Raw genomic sequence first — 15,754 nt, forward strand, 5'->3', positions numbered from 1 at the left:
ATCATAGCCTGTCCCAGCAGTAAAACTCAAGTTTGTCACAAGGCTACCTCTTCAGGATTGGGTTTAGGCAGCTGGGTTTGGGGACCCAAGAGCAGGTCCCTCCACTCTCTCCCAAATGGGGCCACTGTGATCTCAAACTCTGGTTTTGGGGGGTGTTTTCTTTTGTGTGTGTGTGTGTGTGTGTGCTCTGTTCCCAGTTCCCCCAGAATTGTGTCCTACATAGAGCATCCCAGTAGCTTCCAAGTCATTGATTAGAAACAGTGATCAGGGCTTTCTGTGAGTGGCCAAAGACCTCTCTGTAGGTCCCCAGCCCCTGTCAGGCATTCATCTCATAAAAAAAAAAGAATCATCTCCTTGGCATAGCATCTTATGGCTGTCTGTGGCCTTGTCAGCCAGGCTCTGCATTTAATGCATCTTCCCAGACTCCCTGGCCAGTCCTGGGGAGCACTGAGTTTGGGGTGACAGGCCTTGGTCTTAAGACATCCAGCTGTACTGGCTTATGTTGCTATCACCTCCCCTGTTTAGCTTGGACATGGTCCATCCCCCCACCCCACCCCTTAACCCCAGCAGCCTATTCTAGAATCTAGCCAGCAATGCGTTGCCAATGTTTCTTGGCTTGCAGTTTCCCTCTCTCATTGCGCGAATCATAAATATTTCTTGCACCTTATTGTGTGCCTTGTTCTGTGTGTGCTCTCAAGGCCTGTGGCTGTCCCAGACACTGGTATTATTGTACCTACTGCAGATGAGGAAACGGGACGTGGGAAAAGCATGTGTGTCACACTCATCTGGAACCAGAGTCAGGACTCAGAGCTGGTTCATTCTGACTCCTCGCCCTTTCTCAACGCCCCCTGCTGGTTTGAGTGTCCCTTTGCCATTTGGGCTCCTGCCCTCCCTCATCATCTGATGTCTGATGTCTGAGAGGGGGCTCCTAGTCTCCTGTCTCAATACCCCGGTTCTCAGTCTACACCCAAACCCCAGCAGAATCATGGAAACCAAGGTTGGACCAGGACAATGGAGGCCCAAGCCAAGATCTGTTAAATAACAGGTGACCAGACTAGACTTCTTGTCATTGTATCTTCCAGCTTTGTCACAAGTCATTCTGGATTACTTCAGTGTCAGTTAAGCTTCAGGTAGACCCAGACCTTGCTCTGCCTGACCTGGGTATCACCGGCCTTTCATCTTGTATCACATCCTCAGAGGTTGTCTGGCCTTCCTTGTTCCCCTAAAATTACCTTAACCGCCGAGCTGGGCTCCTCCTGTTTCTAACATAGCTAGCTGTGTGGAGGGTGTGTGAGACAGGGCCTGGAGTCCCCTCACATCTTCCAGGATTTCCCAGACTCCATCACGTCTTTCCAGGTGCCTGGTAAACAGCTTGTCATCTTCCGAGGACCACTGTCCTCGCCTGAAACACTGTCCACTGCCAGCCTTCTCTTACCTCCGTCCTGTCCACTACAATACATAGGCAACATCTACCACAAGTTTGACACACTGTTGGCTTTGATTCCTCGAAAATATGCTTTCTGCCTTCAGCCCCCAGTCCAGATTAAAGCATGTGGCCCGGAGAACTGAAGCAACTTGCCAGGGCTCTTAGCTCGTAGGTAGAAGGGCTGAAATGAGCATAGGTCTCTTTGAAGGCCTCCGATTTTTCTCTCTCTGCTTTGTTGTGTCTCATTTCTCCCAAATAGATCTTTCTTCCTTCTCTGTATTCCCACAGTCATTTGTCATTTGTTCATATCCTCTATAAAACCTAGTCCTAGAACTATCACTACACATTTTTTTTGAGACAAAGTCTGATATGTAGCCTTGGTTGACCTGAAACTCACTGTGTGAAACAGAGGAACCTCAAAGTCATAGAGATCCGCTTGCCTATTCCTCCCCTCCGGAGTGCTGGGGTTAAAGGCATGTGCCCCTAAACCCTGCTTTATCACATTCCTAAACTGCTGAGTGCTTGGACACAAATGTCTTAGCCACTGTTGTTGCTGCAGGTCCCAGCCCGAAGCCTGGGATAGCTGGTATTTGCTGAATGAATAAGTAACTGGCAAAGTAACATTTCTTCCATCTCCCTTACAGGCACAGGGCCATGGGTGACTACGGTGGCCGCCGGGAACCAGCCTTCCCTGATTGCACACTCCTATGGAGTGGCCCAGCCTCCCACCTTCAGCCCAGCTGTGAACGTCCAGGCCCCGGTCATCGGGGTGACTCCCTCACTGCCTCCCCATGTGGGGCCCCAACTCCCGCTGATGCCAGGCCACTACTCGCTCCCACAGCCGCCCTCTCAACCACTGAGCAGTGTGGTGGTGAACATGCCTGCCCAGGCCCTGTACGCCAGCCCTCAGCCCCTGGCCGTATCCACTTTGCCTGGAGTGGGACAGGTAGCCCGCCCGGGACCCACTGCTGTGGGCAACGGCCACATGGCAGGGCCCCTGCTGCCTCCACCTCCGCCTGCCCAGCCATCCGCTGCTCTTCCCAGCAGTGCTCCTGCCACCAATGGGCCCCCCACAACAGACTCAGCCCCTGGGCTACAAATGCTACGGACCATTGGAGTGGGGAAGTATGAATTCACCGACCCAGGGCACCCTAAAGGTAAGTCCTGTCACACGCCACACTGTGTGTCTGGTCTGTACCTCCCTGCCTGGTCACTCCAGCAGTGAGGACAAGCGTGTTTATGGTAGCTTTTTCATTGACCGCATCGAGCCAGGAGCAGAAACTCCCTCTTTAGGTGGGGTGATACAGGCAGAGCCCCAGTGTGGAGATTAAGATAAGCAACAGCAGGACTCATAGAGCAAGAAAAAAAGGCGGGGAGGGGAGCCTGAAAGTCAGAGCCCAGGCCATGCTCACCCCAAGCCAGACCAAGGCTACATGGAGCAAGAGCTACCTACTCCTCTTAATGGTCACTTGGACAGTGCACGGAGACCTTTACCGCTTTCTCTCCATAAAGACATCCAAAACACTATTCGCCTGTATCTGTCAAGACAAGTCGTCTCCACCACGCTATTGATAAGGGCTGGACCAGGACCCGGGCTCGCTCCTACCAAAAACAGGTTTCTGTTTTTGAAGGACTGAAGGGGTCTCTGTGAGTCCCTGGGAAGAACAGCTCTGGGCTGGCCTTCAGGGGACCCTTGACCCCAGACCCTAGCCCTAGGGGAGTTTCCCTGCAAAGAGCTCGGAGGTAGTTCCTTGGGAACATAAGCTGGGGAAGGAAACACACCACCGCACACCAACATGGTTCTTAGCACAAGCCTCAGCCTCAGCATCAGGGCACAGAACATCAGAGGTAGGTTCTAGTCCCAGTGTTTGAGCGTGACAGCAGGGCCAGGGCGGAGAAGCGAGGCTTTGAGAGTGCCTGTCTTAGAATTGCCTTTCCTTGATGTAGGGACATTGCCAGACAGCTCAGGTCCTGATCCTGCAATGTGCAGAGGGAAGGTTATGAGGCCCCCACCGGGCTAGGCAGCTCCTGGGACAGGAGGAGGCAAGAGGGTCTGTGCCGAGCACTTTAGCCTGCTAGGGTACCCGTGTCTCCTTCAACCGGGCCAGTAGGTGGTGCTAGATAGTATACATAACTAGCCAGGGCTTTTCCTCTGAGCCCCTGAAAGTCCATCTGGGGCCCCTGCGTCTTTGCAGAGCAATGCTGCCGTTAGTCACTCTCTGCCCGCTGTTCTCCAGACATTTGCCACTGTCCCTCAGAGCCATTCTCCAGTCTTTCTGAGAAACCCTCACCACAAAGCCGGTGCCTAGCTCCCTGTGGGGTTTCATTCCCAACTGTGTGAGCTCCAACGGCCTTTGTTTGGGAAATCAGCACTAGTTTTAAGTGACAAAGTTATAGACAATTACATCTGGAATCTGACAAACTCTTGCTCTGTTTAAAATTTATTTTTTATATATAGAGAGACTAAATTGATTTCTTCTTTGAACTGTTTTGGTTTAGCAACCCCTCTCTTTAAGAAAAAAGAAATCACCCCCAGAAGAACAAAAGCATACACACACACCTGTGGGATCCCAGCTGTCCAAGGCTATCCCAAAGCTAGAAGCATTAGGCAGCTTTAGTGTTCCCACAGGGAGATGCCTGCTAAGTTCTCACTGGCTTTTCAAGTTCCAGACATATATCCAGAGAAAAGACACTGTACAGAAGGGAACCAGCTTAGCTAGCCCTAGTTTCCTGGTCTAGGGCTGGACATTGAGCTAGAACCCATCTCTCTGAACATTGCTAGAAGCAGGATGCCCCTGAACACCCTCACCCTTGAGATGGGTGACACAGGTTGGTAAGGTCCAACTCCTGAGCCTACTAGGTCGTTGAGCTATGCAGAGCTGCACCTGGGACAGCTGCAGAAGGCCAAGGAGCATGGCCTGACTTCTGTGGCCCCAAGCCTTACAGGGCTGTGTGGCCCCACGCCATTCACTATACCAAGCCCCATAGGGTAGACTGGGTCTGGGTGAGAGGCAGAAAGCAAAACTAAAAAGTATCTCCTGCATCTTCTGGGGAGCCTTTGGGGTCTTGCAGCCCTGGCCAGTGACTGTAGATGACCTGTCCACACTCTGCTTTCCACTGGTGTCTGCCAGACCAACTGTGTGCCCAGAGATTACGTTCATTCACTTATCTGTGTATGGCCCTTGCCGGCTGGCAGATCCCCCTTGTATTTGTGAAGGAAGACAAGGAACCTGAGTGTGGGTGTTTTTTTTTTTTAAGGTAAATTCTCCTTTCACTTCTAATCTTAAAAGCCTTTATTGCTGAAGCTATAATTTATCTGTCAGGTCTACTGTCAAACAACTACATTTAAGGGGGAAAAAAATAAGAAACCCAAATTTTGAAACCAAATCTTTGCAACTTGCCGTGGGAGAGTCATCATGATGACGGCTCCACGTGGGTTTGGATTTGGGTCACTTTTAATTTTGCCCCTCTGGATTTTACATCCCTGAAACTCAATTGATTTCACACTCCTAAATGACAGACAGCTGGCTCCAGGCGGGAACAGGGCACCACATGACGTTATCAACACAAATCAGAACTCCACTTTAAAAAACAAAAAAGGGAATGAAGAAAAAGAGAAGAATTTCCTTTTTCTGCTAGTGTCTGTCTGAAACCTTGCCCAGCTTTATAATAAGATCCACCATGCACGATCTAGCTCATTACAATCCTGTGATTTTTTTTTTTTTTGCCTTACTATTGTTTGATGAGACAACCTGGCCTCTTGTGGGGTTGAGTAATTATGCAGAGAGATCCCCCTCCACGAAGAACAGGTCTTGCCAACCAGAGGGATGGGCCACTGGTATTTTTAGACTTCATTAGTGCCCTGATTTAAAATTTCACATTTTGTTTCTTGTAATTATCTTCCGATCGACTGAACGAAATTTTCAGTCAAGGTTCTATTAGTCCGCCTTCCCAAAAAAGGGCTTTGGGACTTTAATTTAAAACTTAACCAATTGAAAAAGAGAGGTGGTGTGCAAAATGCCTTTTGATTTGCTGTAGGTCAAGCGATTGTCTCTCATCTGTGACTAGAGAAGCCAGCATGCCTGCAGTTTGCTTTAATGAGTGTTATTTAAATGCATTGAGCACATATAGATTTTCTTAAGAAACTTACAAGATAAATCTTTCTTTCTCTAGGAACAATTTGAGGGTGGGAACAAGCTGTGGATTTTTTTAGATTATATATTGAAAGGTAATTAAAAATAGATTTCATGTGTGCAAAGTGATAAGGGAAGAAAACGGAATTAGTTCCATGTGAATCTCTATAAAAGACCTGGTGTGTTAGTCTTGTCATTAGATGGGCACAGACCCTGGGATGATCCTCTGGGAGAAATACAGCCAAACTCAGGCCTATGTGGAAACCCAGGTCTATTGACCCTGTTCCTAGAGCTCCCTGGGAGGTCACAGCCAAGGTTCCGGCCTGGGGCACGGTGATTTCTGCTTTCATCAGGGATTTTTGGTGGCTTAGACCAAGGCTGGGAGCCTCTAAAATCCACAGGCCCTGGTCCCAGAGGCTGTCTTGTTTTCTACATGAGTGTCTGGGGAGAAACAAGCTAACAGCACCTGCTCCCTCTCTTGCGGAAGAGGGACATGTCTGTTCTGGTATAGACACTGGGTATGATGTAGGGGCCATGATGAACCATCTGCAGAGTTTGGCTTCTCTGTCCCAGGCCCAAGGAGCTACATGATGCAAGAATTGTCCCGCCCCTTTCTGTGGTTACAATTTCTCTCCTCCCTTGCATCTGCATGAACCACAGCTACTTCAGCTCTAGCAGCAGCAAAGACAATCTCCTAGGATATGCTGAGGTGTGTGGAATAGCTCTGTCACCAGAGTAAGCCTCTTGACCTCTCTGAGCCTCCCCTACCTTCTCTAAGGAATGGTATCAGAGTGTCGTGGTTCTTGCCTGTCATCCCAGCACTCAGAGTGACTGAGGCAGGAGGACTGCCGTGACTACAGTGTGAGGTCCATCCAGCTCAGCCTGGGCCACAGAGTGAGTCCCTGCCTCATAAGATCAAACATACATATATACATATATACTATATATAATACACAAAATGAGAATAGTTACACTACCCCTCTGGAGTCCAAAGGAGGACCTAATGGGAATTGTGACCATCCCTCACCCCTTGCCTGCTCACTACACTGAAGTCCACCCCAGCACCCTGTCCAGGGAGTTTAGCAGCTGGGCAGGCCCATCCAGTGATCACAAGGTCCACAGTCCTGTGGCCAAGCCTCTTACTGTGAGATGGCATGAGTTACTTTCTGGCAGAGGATGGGAGACTCTTCCCTCAGATATGGGGCTAAGGCATATTTCGTCCCTCCTTGTCCCATACACTGAGACAAGTCCAGAACACACCCATTTTTCTGCAACCTCGTAAATACTCTGGAATGTCTGAGATGCAGGTACAAAGCCGTTTGCCCACACACTGCCAATGCTACAGTAACCCTGTCCCGCACTGTCTATCCCTTGAGACTTCTTCCTCTACCCAGGTGCCTCCATACACTACCTGCCCCAGAGCATAATGGGGTCTGAAGTTTTACCACAGTTTCCTCATCTCTAATAACGGTAGAGCTGCTTCTTATAGTTGGGGTGAGAATCAACTCATTTTACATGCAGCCCTTGGCACAGTCCTAGTACAATCACTATAAACGAGTGGTGTGATCTCTCTTTCCACCATCACCAGTACCAGGGCCACCTTTCAGCATCCGTGGTCTTCTAGGAGTTCAGGTTAATGTGACAAACCAAAGAGCAGTTTGCCTTCCAGAGTCTTAGGAGAACATGTTAACATCATGACGTCTGAAGGCCTGGTTCCCAGGGGTCCCCTTTGAATGGCAGAAAATTGCTTTCTCCTATTGTAACGTTTTACAATCCTCCACCATCACCATAACAACCAGAAGGAACCAGCCTGTTCCTGGTACCTTCCCCCTAAGTCCAAGAACTGTTCGTCTTTGAGGTGGTCCTCCTGTGTACCCTCAGCGGGGGAGGTCAGCATCCTGTGACCTTCATCTTGATATCAGGAGGCCGAGGGCAGGGACAGCGATAGGACAACTAGAGTTTCTGATCCCTACACGTCAGCTGGCCAAGACAGGGTGACTGACCAGGCGTATGTGGCTGGCAGCGGAAAAGGTGGTCAAGAGCCCAGGTCGGCTGCTTGGGGAGACTTCCCGACCCCTCCACACATTAACCCAGCAGACGGTGCTGTTAACTTGGACTCCACCTCAGTTTTCAATTCTGTACCCCAGAACACCTTTGAGGATTAGGTAACATGAAGTCAAAGCACCATGCATGGAGCCTAGTGAGCACATAACCATGTTACCTGCTCTGGCTTCTATAAATCTTCAAGAATCCTGAGGGAGGGAGAAAGGAAGGAAGGAAGGAAGGAAGGAAGGAAGGAAGGAAGGAAGGAGGGAGGGAGGGAGGGAGGGAGGGAGGGAGGGAGGGAGGGAGGGAGGGAAGGAAGGAAGGAAGGAGGGAGGGAGGGAGGGAAGGAAGGAAGGAGGGAAGGAAGGAAGGAAGAAAGGAAGGAAGAAGGGAAGGAAGGAAGGAGGGAAGGAAGGAGGAAAGGAAGGAAGGAAGGAGGGAAGGAAGGAAGGAAGGAGGGAAGGAAGGAAGTTGGCTGCCACTGCTTTTGACTCAGGAGCCGATCTCATTACCCTCACTTCATCTAGTGGCCCACCCCACCCCCCATCCTGCCTGCACACCCTCTCCCAGGAAGCAGATGTGGCTCTCAGCCTGTGCGATTTGCATTCTTGTCCACATCCACAAGATATTTCCTAGCCACTAGAACAGAACCTGCCCAGCCCAATGTGAAGCCCTCCTTCCCTTCCCAGGGCTCTGTCCTCGGGGCTTTATTCTTCCTTAATTGGAGAGTTGTCCGGGACTTAAGGGTTTGGTTAAGAGATCATGTGGCTGTGAGTGAACCAGGCAAGCAACGTATTACAGTCAAGGCAGCCAGTCCACCCAGAGACAGTGTCATCCTCGTAGCAGGAGGTCACACACACACACACACACACACACACACACACACACACACACACACACACTCAACAATGCACAGGCAGGTTGAAGATTCTAGGCTTTCTTGTAGAGCTGGGAAAACATACTGACTTACAGCCACTAATATATGCCTAGTATCCTTAAAGTCAGAGACCCTGCCCCGCCCACCGGCAGGACATGGCTAGGGGAGTCCAAATAATGGTAAGAATGAGGGGGGAATGAAAAGAGGAGACATTTCCAGGCCTTTACAGAATACTGACCCACAGTGCAGAAACCAGCTGCCCTGACCCAGAAGCAGCAAGCTAAAGCGAACAATAGCAGAATGTCTAGCTACACACTAGGTCAGTGTCTCAAGAGGCCACAGGAAAGCTGGAGTTATATCACATCCTCTCCCGATGCACCACTGGGGTATTTATTGAGCAACTCATATGTGTTTTTAGACACCAACTCTGTGCAGAGCCTATATGGTGGATCGTTCCATGAATCAAACAAAAGGCATAGCCAGCATGCTAGATGCATGTCCCACACAGTCTTTGTCTCTACCAAGCAAGAAGCTCTCTTAGATATGGGGACAGGCCTTAGGAGAGAGGGGTTGGCCGTAGGAAAGGCTGTACTCAATATAAAAATGGTAGTGGCGATGAGAACTGTGGATTCTGGGAAGCAAAAGGGCGCCAGGGCTGTAGACCTCAAGGGCAGCTAAGATGAGGGCTAGAGGCAAGGACAGGGAGGTGATGGATGGAAGCTTGGTGGGAGTACCAGCTAGAGAATGATGCTCAAAGATTTGTCTACCACAGAGTCTCTCTCTCTCTCTCTCTCCTCCCCCCCCTCCCCCCGCAAAGAAAGCCATCCTGATTTGAGACTGGGTTGCCTAGTGATTTTCAGGATGTCTGTTTCTCGGGCATCAGGCACTCAAAGCCTGAATCTACACACAGGCTACTTAGTGGCTGATGACCCTACCTCAGTCAGATGATGTTGAGTAGGTAAAAACCTGTGTTCTCTGGTCTTGGCTAAATGTCCATCCAGCTCCAGGCCCTCATGGTCTTAGGAGTCTCTTTGAATATCGTAGACTTTGACCTAGATGTGAGTCGCTTGGTCACCATTAATCCCCCAAATCCAAAAGTTCACTGTGTACCTACCTTTCTCCTTCCCGGTTTAATAACACAGTTCCTGGTGCCTCACCGTTATCTAAACAGGCTTCATCTGCGGATGTGCTAGTTAAGGCATGAAGGGTTGTTTCCAGTATTTTCCTCTCCAGGGGCTGGGGTCAGCTCTGAGTGTGATGCTTAGACAGAGCGATAGAGCATGTAGGATGCCTACCGCTTGCCCCTGTGCGATGGGGAGGGGCCGGATGAATGGTACGCCACGTCATGAAGCAGAACTAGAGAAAACACGGCACAAAACCAGGCCAATGAGAAGTGATTTGGTTGAAATTACATTCCATTCAGGAGCACACTCGCTATTCTAGAAATGTAAAAGGTAAAAAATAATACAAGTGCAGTATTTCAGGAACACAAAAACATCGTGTAAATTGCTTGAAGAAAAAAAATGGCCAAAAGGTTGCCATCTATTGAAATAGTTGTCATTGCCTGTTTTCTTGGTGAACTTCTTTAAAAGGAAAAAGAAAGTGCTTGTGTGTGTGTGTGTGTGTGTGTGTGTGTGTGTGTGTGTGTGTGTGTGTGTTACCTCAGAGAGAAGCCCAAGAGTTTCAGTGCATCACTGAGCAACTTTTCTTTGCTCTCCTAGTCTCCCAGCAGCCTGGTGGACCACAGGCGCAGCCCTGTGAACTGCCTACTGGCTCCTCTTTTCCAAATGACTTCCCATCTGCCATAGCCCAGTGCCTCAGATACAGTCTACAGACAAGGCCAGTATACCCTGTTTCTCACCAGCTTCTACAGGGTCAGTGTCAGGACAATCAACCCTAGCGGGATAGCTGTCATCCCGAGACACTGTAAACAGGATGGCTTCAACAACAGAACGTTTCCTCACAGCTGCAGAAACTAGGAATCTAAGTCAAAGTGTAGGCGAGGTCGCTTTCTCCCGGTGTCTCTCTCCTGGATGCTGTGCCCTGATGTGGTCTTTGTTCAATGGAGCTGTATCTGTGTTGTGTCTTCTTCTTAAAGGGGTACTGAGCCTATTAGATTACCCTTACAACCTGCTAAAAGGCCCATCTCCAAATGCCATCACTTTGGGTGGGATTTGATTCAGTCTGTAATAGCCTTTGTTTTGGAGGAGTTTTGTTGTTTTGTTTTGTTTTTAAATAAGATGTAGCCTTGACTGTCCTACAACTTACTATGTAGACCAGGCTGGCCTAGAATTCATAAAGATTCTCCTCCCTCTGCCTCCCAAGTGCTGGGACTAAAGGGATGTGTCACCCAGCCTGGCAGCAATAGTCTTTAACTCCTTCCAGATAGCAAGTGGAAAAGGTAACATCTCATTACAACACACTTGCCATGTCCTTACCACTTTTTTACCTCTGTAATCGGGGTCAAGTTAATCTTTCCACTGAGATCCTAAAATTGTTTATCTTTAATCATTGGGAGTAGGCATGTTTCATTGAAACCTGCCCCCCTCATTCTAACCCAGTCCCATATGTGCTCTCTGAGCTGCTGCCTACCTCCCTCTCTTCAAGTAAGACTCTTTTGGGTGACAAACAATTCATCCATCGCAACTCTCTCCCCCATGACCACCATAGTGGATGGTAGGGGAAGGTATCACCTGAGCCATCATTTAACAGAAGTGCTTCGTTGTCCCCCAGGGGGATGGATAAAGTTAGAAACTGAATCGAGAACCCACAGAAGCCTATTAACCAATTTATTAAGGGGTATAATGCACAGACAAGCTCACAATTACAGAACAAAGCAGACGCTGCCGCTGATCCAGCCACCTTTGTCCAGCCGTTCAGCCTAGGGGTGAAGAGCACTGGCTCTGACCACACACACACAGAGAGAGAGAGAGAGAGAGAGAGAGAGAGAGAGAGAGAGAGAGAGAGAGAGAGAGAGAGAGAGAGAGAGAGCATGCGTGCACATTCCTACCCACCCAGTTCACCAGGTTGCACACTCAGAGAAAACCTCAGCCATGGCAAGTCACTCCTAAATGTCGTTGGCTACATGGATCAAGTTCCCACAAGAGGTATCACCAAAGTATCACATTATTACCAGGAATGCACTAGAAATTTCCCAGGGAAAGCACCCCATTGCATGAGTGTCCTGGGCAGTCACTTCCCCTGCTGCTGGGAATCTTCAGTCTTCCAGCCTAGAACGCTTCTCTCCTCCTACAGACAGAAGCTCAGGACGAACCCAGAGTCTTTATGATTGTGACCTGCTGCTGGGACAGGGCCACGCACCCTATAAGAGCTGTCTTTTCTCAAAGGCAGGGCCATACTCTCACCCAAGGCCACATCCTATGTGCTGCCACATGGGCCAGAGGAGTGATGGCCCTTGAACATATCATTAGGGAGAAACTCATCCCAAAGAGAGGAAGAATGACTCAGGAAAACCCTAACTCAAGGACACAGGGACCCTCACTCTGTAGAGTCTCACGGTCGAGCCTTCTTTGGAAATGTCTACTTAGTAAACTTGATTTTCCAGGAATATTGAGTGAATGGTCAACCATGATCATTCATTATTGCCCAGAGAACCTTCAGGAGTCAGTCTCAGGGGCCTGAGATGCCTTGCTATCTCTTCAAATGTGTGTCCCAGAACCTTAGAAACCACTGAATTGGGGGGGGGGGGGGTTCGTCTCATGGTAATCCCTATCTCCCTAGCCTTGTGAACAGGAAAGTTGGAAGGTCTAGGAAATTATTATTGATCCATAAACAATTCCTGTATTTTTGTCTTTATGTTCCTGTATGTATGTGTGTGTGTGAGAGAGAGGGGTGGGGGAGGGAGAGAGAGAGAATTAAGACTATGATTATGTGTGTAATGTTTGGCACATGGTGGTACATACACTTTACATGGATGTGGAGGCCAGAGAATTCTCCTCTATCATCTTATGTCCTTGAGGCAGGGTCTCTCATTGAACCTGGAGCTTGAGTTTGTTTGGCTAAGTTGACGGCCAACAAGCACAGAAATCATCCTGTCTAACTTCTCTCACACTATAAGCTAGGCCAGCGCAGAGCTATAGGAGCTGGCTTCCTGCCGACAGTTAGCACAGCCTTCAGCTTCTGGGAAGCTCCCCTAGGCTTATAGTGTGCTCAGGACCACACCCCTCCTGTTATATGAATACTGGGATCTGAATTCCAGTCCCCATGCTTGGACAGGAATGCAAGAGCTCTTAACTTCTGATCTGTGTGTTCAGGCCCAGGTCTTTGTTCTACATGTGGATGTTCATTACTCCAGGTTTCCCTGTGTAGCATCACTGGTCCCACAACGCAGTTTAGTAAACATGTGACGTCCAACCAAGGTCTTTCTAGTAATGATACCTATCAAGGAAATGAAGCTGACCTTGTGGAGCTGTCTCAAACTATGGTCAGAGATGACCATTCCAGACAAGATGTGGGTTGGGCTGTAGATGTGGTCTTGTCTTCTAGAAGGACGTGTAACAGGGACAATAGTTGTTATGCATTTACCTATCACTGTATGTTCAATACTTATCCACTCTGTATTTGTGTATTCCTTGTAGCTGTCCCATTTGGGCAGATTCCTAGATGGAAAATGAAGACTCACACAAGGCAAATACACAGGAATTGGTGGCATAATGAGAGTAGATCTCCAGTGACTGTGTCCTTCCTACCATGCCTGTAGATCCCTGTTGTGTTGTCACTAGGGCTAAAGATAAGTCCCATGATGGCTGTTTTATATATCCTGGCACCATGTGACTGACATTTCTATATACAAATTGATGACTATTGGGGTTTTTGTTCATGGATGGAAGGATAGATAGATAGATAGATAGATAGATAGATAGACAGACAGACAGACAGACAGATAGATAGATAAGACAGTCCATAGGGAGCACTGGCCACTGGAGCCTAGGAGGCAGGCAGCCCTGGGAACTCTGTCCCGTTGCTACATCTCCCACGCCTTACTCAAAGTATTGCCAATGCAATAAAGTTAATGGAGCCAGTCATCCTATGAAGGAGCCAATTCTGAGCAAAGATGATACATCTTTGAAGTTAATGAGGTCTATTAATTGAGCTTATGCCCTTTTAAATGAATTAAAGTCTTGAAATCTACTAAACAGCAGCACATCCATTTAGAAGTCGTTATTGATGCCTGCCTCATGTCTCTGTCACCAATGGATGAGGAGCCACCGCCACCAGCGCAGAGCTATAGGAGCTGGCTTCCTGCCGACAGTTAGCACAGCCTTCAGCTTCTGGGAAGCTCCGCAGATGCCATGTCTGGCCAGCTAACCACGTCTTCAGCAAAGTCTTCCGTTCAGCCCTTTACAGCCATAGGTGTTGGACACCTCCATGATGAATAGCAGAGGGGAGAGAGTGGCATAGTTAATCCATGGATTGCTTGAGGAGTATCCATAGGGGCCTCAGCCTCCAGATAGGATCTCAGGATTAGCTGGATGGTGCTGAAGAGGGCTATCTCACAGCCAATACTACAGGAATGACTGCTGCCCAGTGGAACTCCCACGGGCGGTCCCCAGGGACCACAAGACATACAAAGAACTGGCTGACCAGAAACTTGAGCTTGGCTGCAGCCTGCATGACAGCCAGCACACCGTGGCCCCTAGGCACCCCTGAACACGCACCAAAGTCCCGTTTCCGGCTCCTCCCCGGCTACACCGTTCACAGTTGCTTAAGAGCGCAAAGTGGCACTTGTTGTGCCCACAGAACATCTGCTGAAGACAAACTTGTGTTTGTAGCTTCTTCACTTCAAAAGACTGGCCGTGTTATAAAAAGACGGGGACCATCTGTCCCTCTTCTGGACCCCAGCGCCTCCTGGAAGAGATCGCTGTGCAAGAAGGCAAGTGACAAGTCAGCGTTAACTTCAAGAAACTATTTTGGGGCCAGAAGAGAATAGTGCTTTCCCGCCGAGGGAATGGGGCCCATACAGGAAGGCCAGCTTGCGGGGGGGGGGGGGGGTGGCAGATGCTGATCAGAAGGAGGCCACCTGGGGTCCAGTGGAGATTCCCACATGTTCCAATATCGAAGAGACTGGGGAGCAAATGACATATGGGGAGAACTGTGAGATGTGAGGGAAGGTGAAAGGGAGGGGCCATGAGGTGTGGCAGGCCCAGGGAATGCAGTGTCCTGGGCAGTTTGCTGTTGTAGGCAGTCAGAAGTCCCTCCATCTGCATCCCTCCACCCATTTTGGAATTCTAGGCCTTGGGAGCTTCTCAAGCTGAGTGATCTCCCAGTAGCTAAATGCTGAAGACCTGCAGAGTACAGAAATGGCCCAAAGGGACACAAGGCCTGCTTGGGGTTTGTCTGTCCTATGCCCCTCTAGCAGGAGAGACAAATGGGCCACATAAAGCCACACACAGTACTACAAACCAGTAATCCTAGCCCTTCAGAGGCCGAGGCAGGAGAATCATGAGTTCAAGACCATTCTGCATGACATAAAGAGGCCTGTAGCATGAATAATAAAAACCCAGAGGCAGATATTGAGGTTCAAGCTGAAGATCAGAAAAACAAAGCGGCCAGCCACTAGAGAGTTCTCACCTCTACCAATGCTCAGACCAAAGGGGTGATCCACCAAACCTCAAACTGCCCCCAACTGCACCGCTGCTCAAACTCAGAGACCACCAAGCGTTCCTGACTCCTCCTGCCTTATATTCCTCTCTCTACCCAGCCATATTACTCCTGTCTCCACTTCCCTAGTGCTGGGATTAAAGGTGTGAGCTCTGTTTCTCTTTTAGACTGATTCACTCTCATATAGCTCAGGGTGGCTTTGAACTCACAGGGATCCATCTGCCTCTGTCTCCTGGGTGCTAGAATAAAAGGCATGTACCACCACTGCCCAGCCTCAGTGGCTAACTAGTGTGGCTAGCATTGTACTCTGAGCTTCAGGCAACCTTTATTAGATCATAAACAATATATCACCACAGAGACCTGTCTAACAAAAGACAGGAAAAAAAGAAAAAAAAAAGCCTTTTTAATTCCAGCCAAGGCTAGGTAAGCACTGAGTTACAGGAGGAGGGGGATGGACATGAATTTCTGAGAGATGAAATCTCACAGGAGATCCCTGGCCAGAACCTTTATGAAGAGGAACCTTCCAGGCCCCATCCCTACCCTTGGTGTTCCAGCTCATGAATTCTAGACATCCATACAATGCCCTGAACCTCCAGACCTCCACATCAAGAAAAACTGTGTTTTCTGCCATAACCTGCAGATTCCAAGAAG

At 49.1% G+C, this 15,754-nt stretch overlaps 1 protein-coding gene across 2 annotated transcripts in view; it reads left to right on the forward strand.

Moving 5' to 3' along the window:
- The window catches only part of Klhl29 (kelch like family member 29), a 291,248-nt gene that overhangs the window by 229,996 nt on the left and 45,498 nt on the right, over positions 1-15,754 (forward strand). For both annotated transcript variants that reach the window (XM_005079085.3, XM_040730961.1), the window contains exon 5: positions 2,071-2,583. In XM_005079085.3, coding sequence (XP_005079142.1) covers positions 2,071-2,583 — 513 coding nt within the window. The remainder of the gene's footprint in view (positions 1-2,070; positions 2,584-15,754) is intronic.

Source organism: Mesocricetus auratus, unplaced genomic scaffold (assembly GCF_017639785.1).
Source record: "Mesocricetus auratus isolate SY011 unplaced genomic scaffold, BCM_Maur_2.0 Super-Scaffold_100024, whole genome shotgun sequence".
Lineage (NCBI taxonomy): Eukaryota > Metazoa > Chordata > Mammalia > Rodentia > Cricetidae > Mesocricetus > Mesocricetus auratus.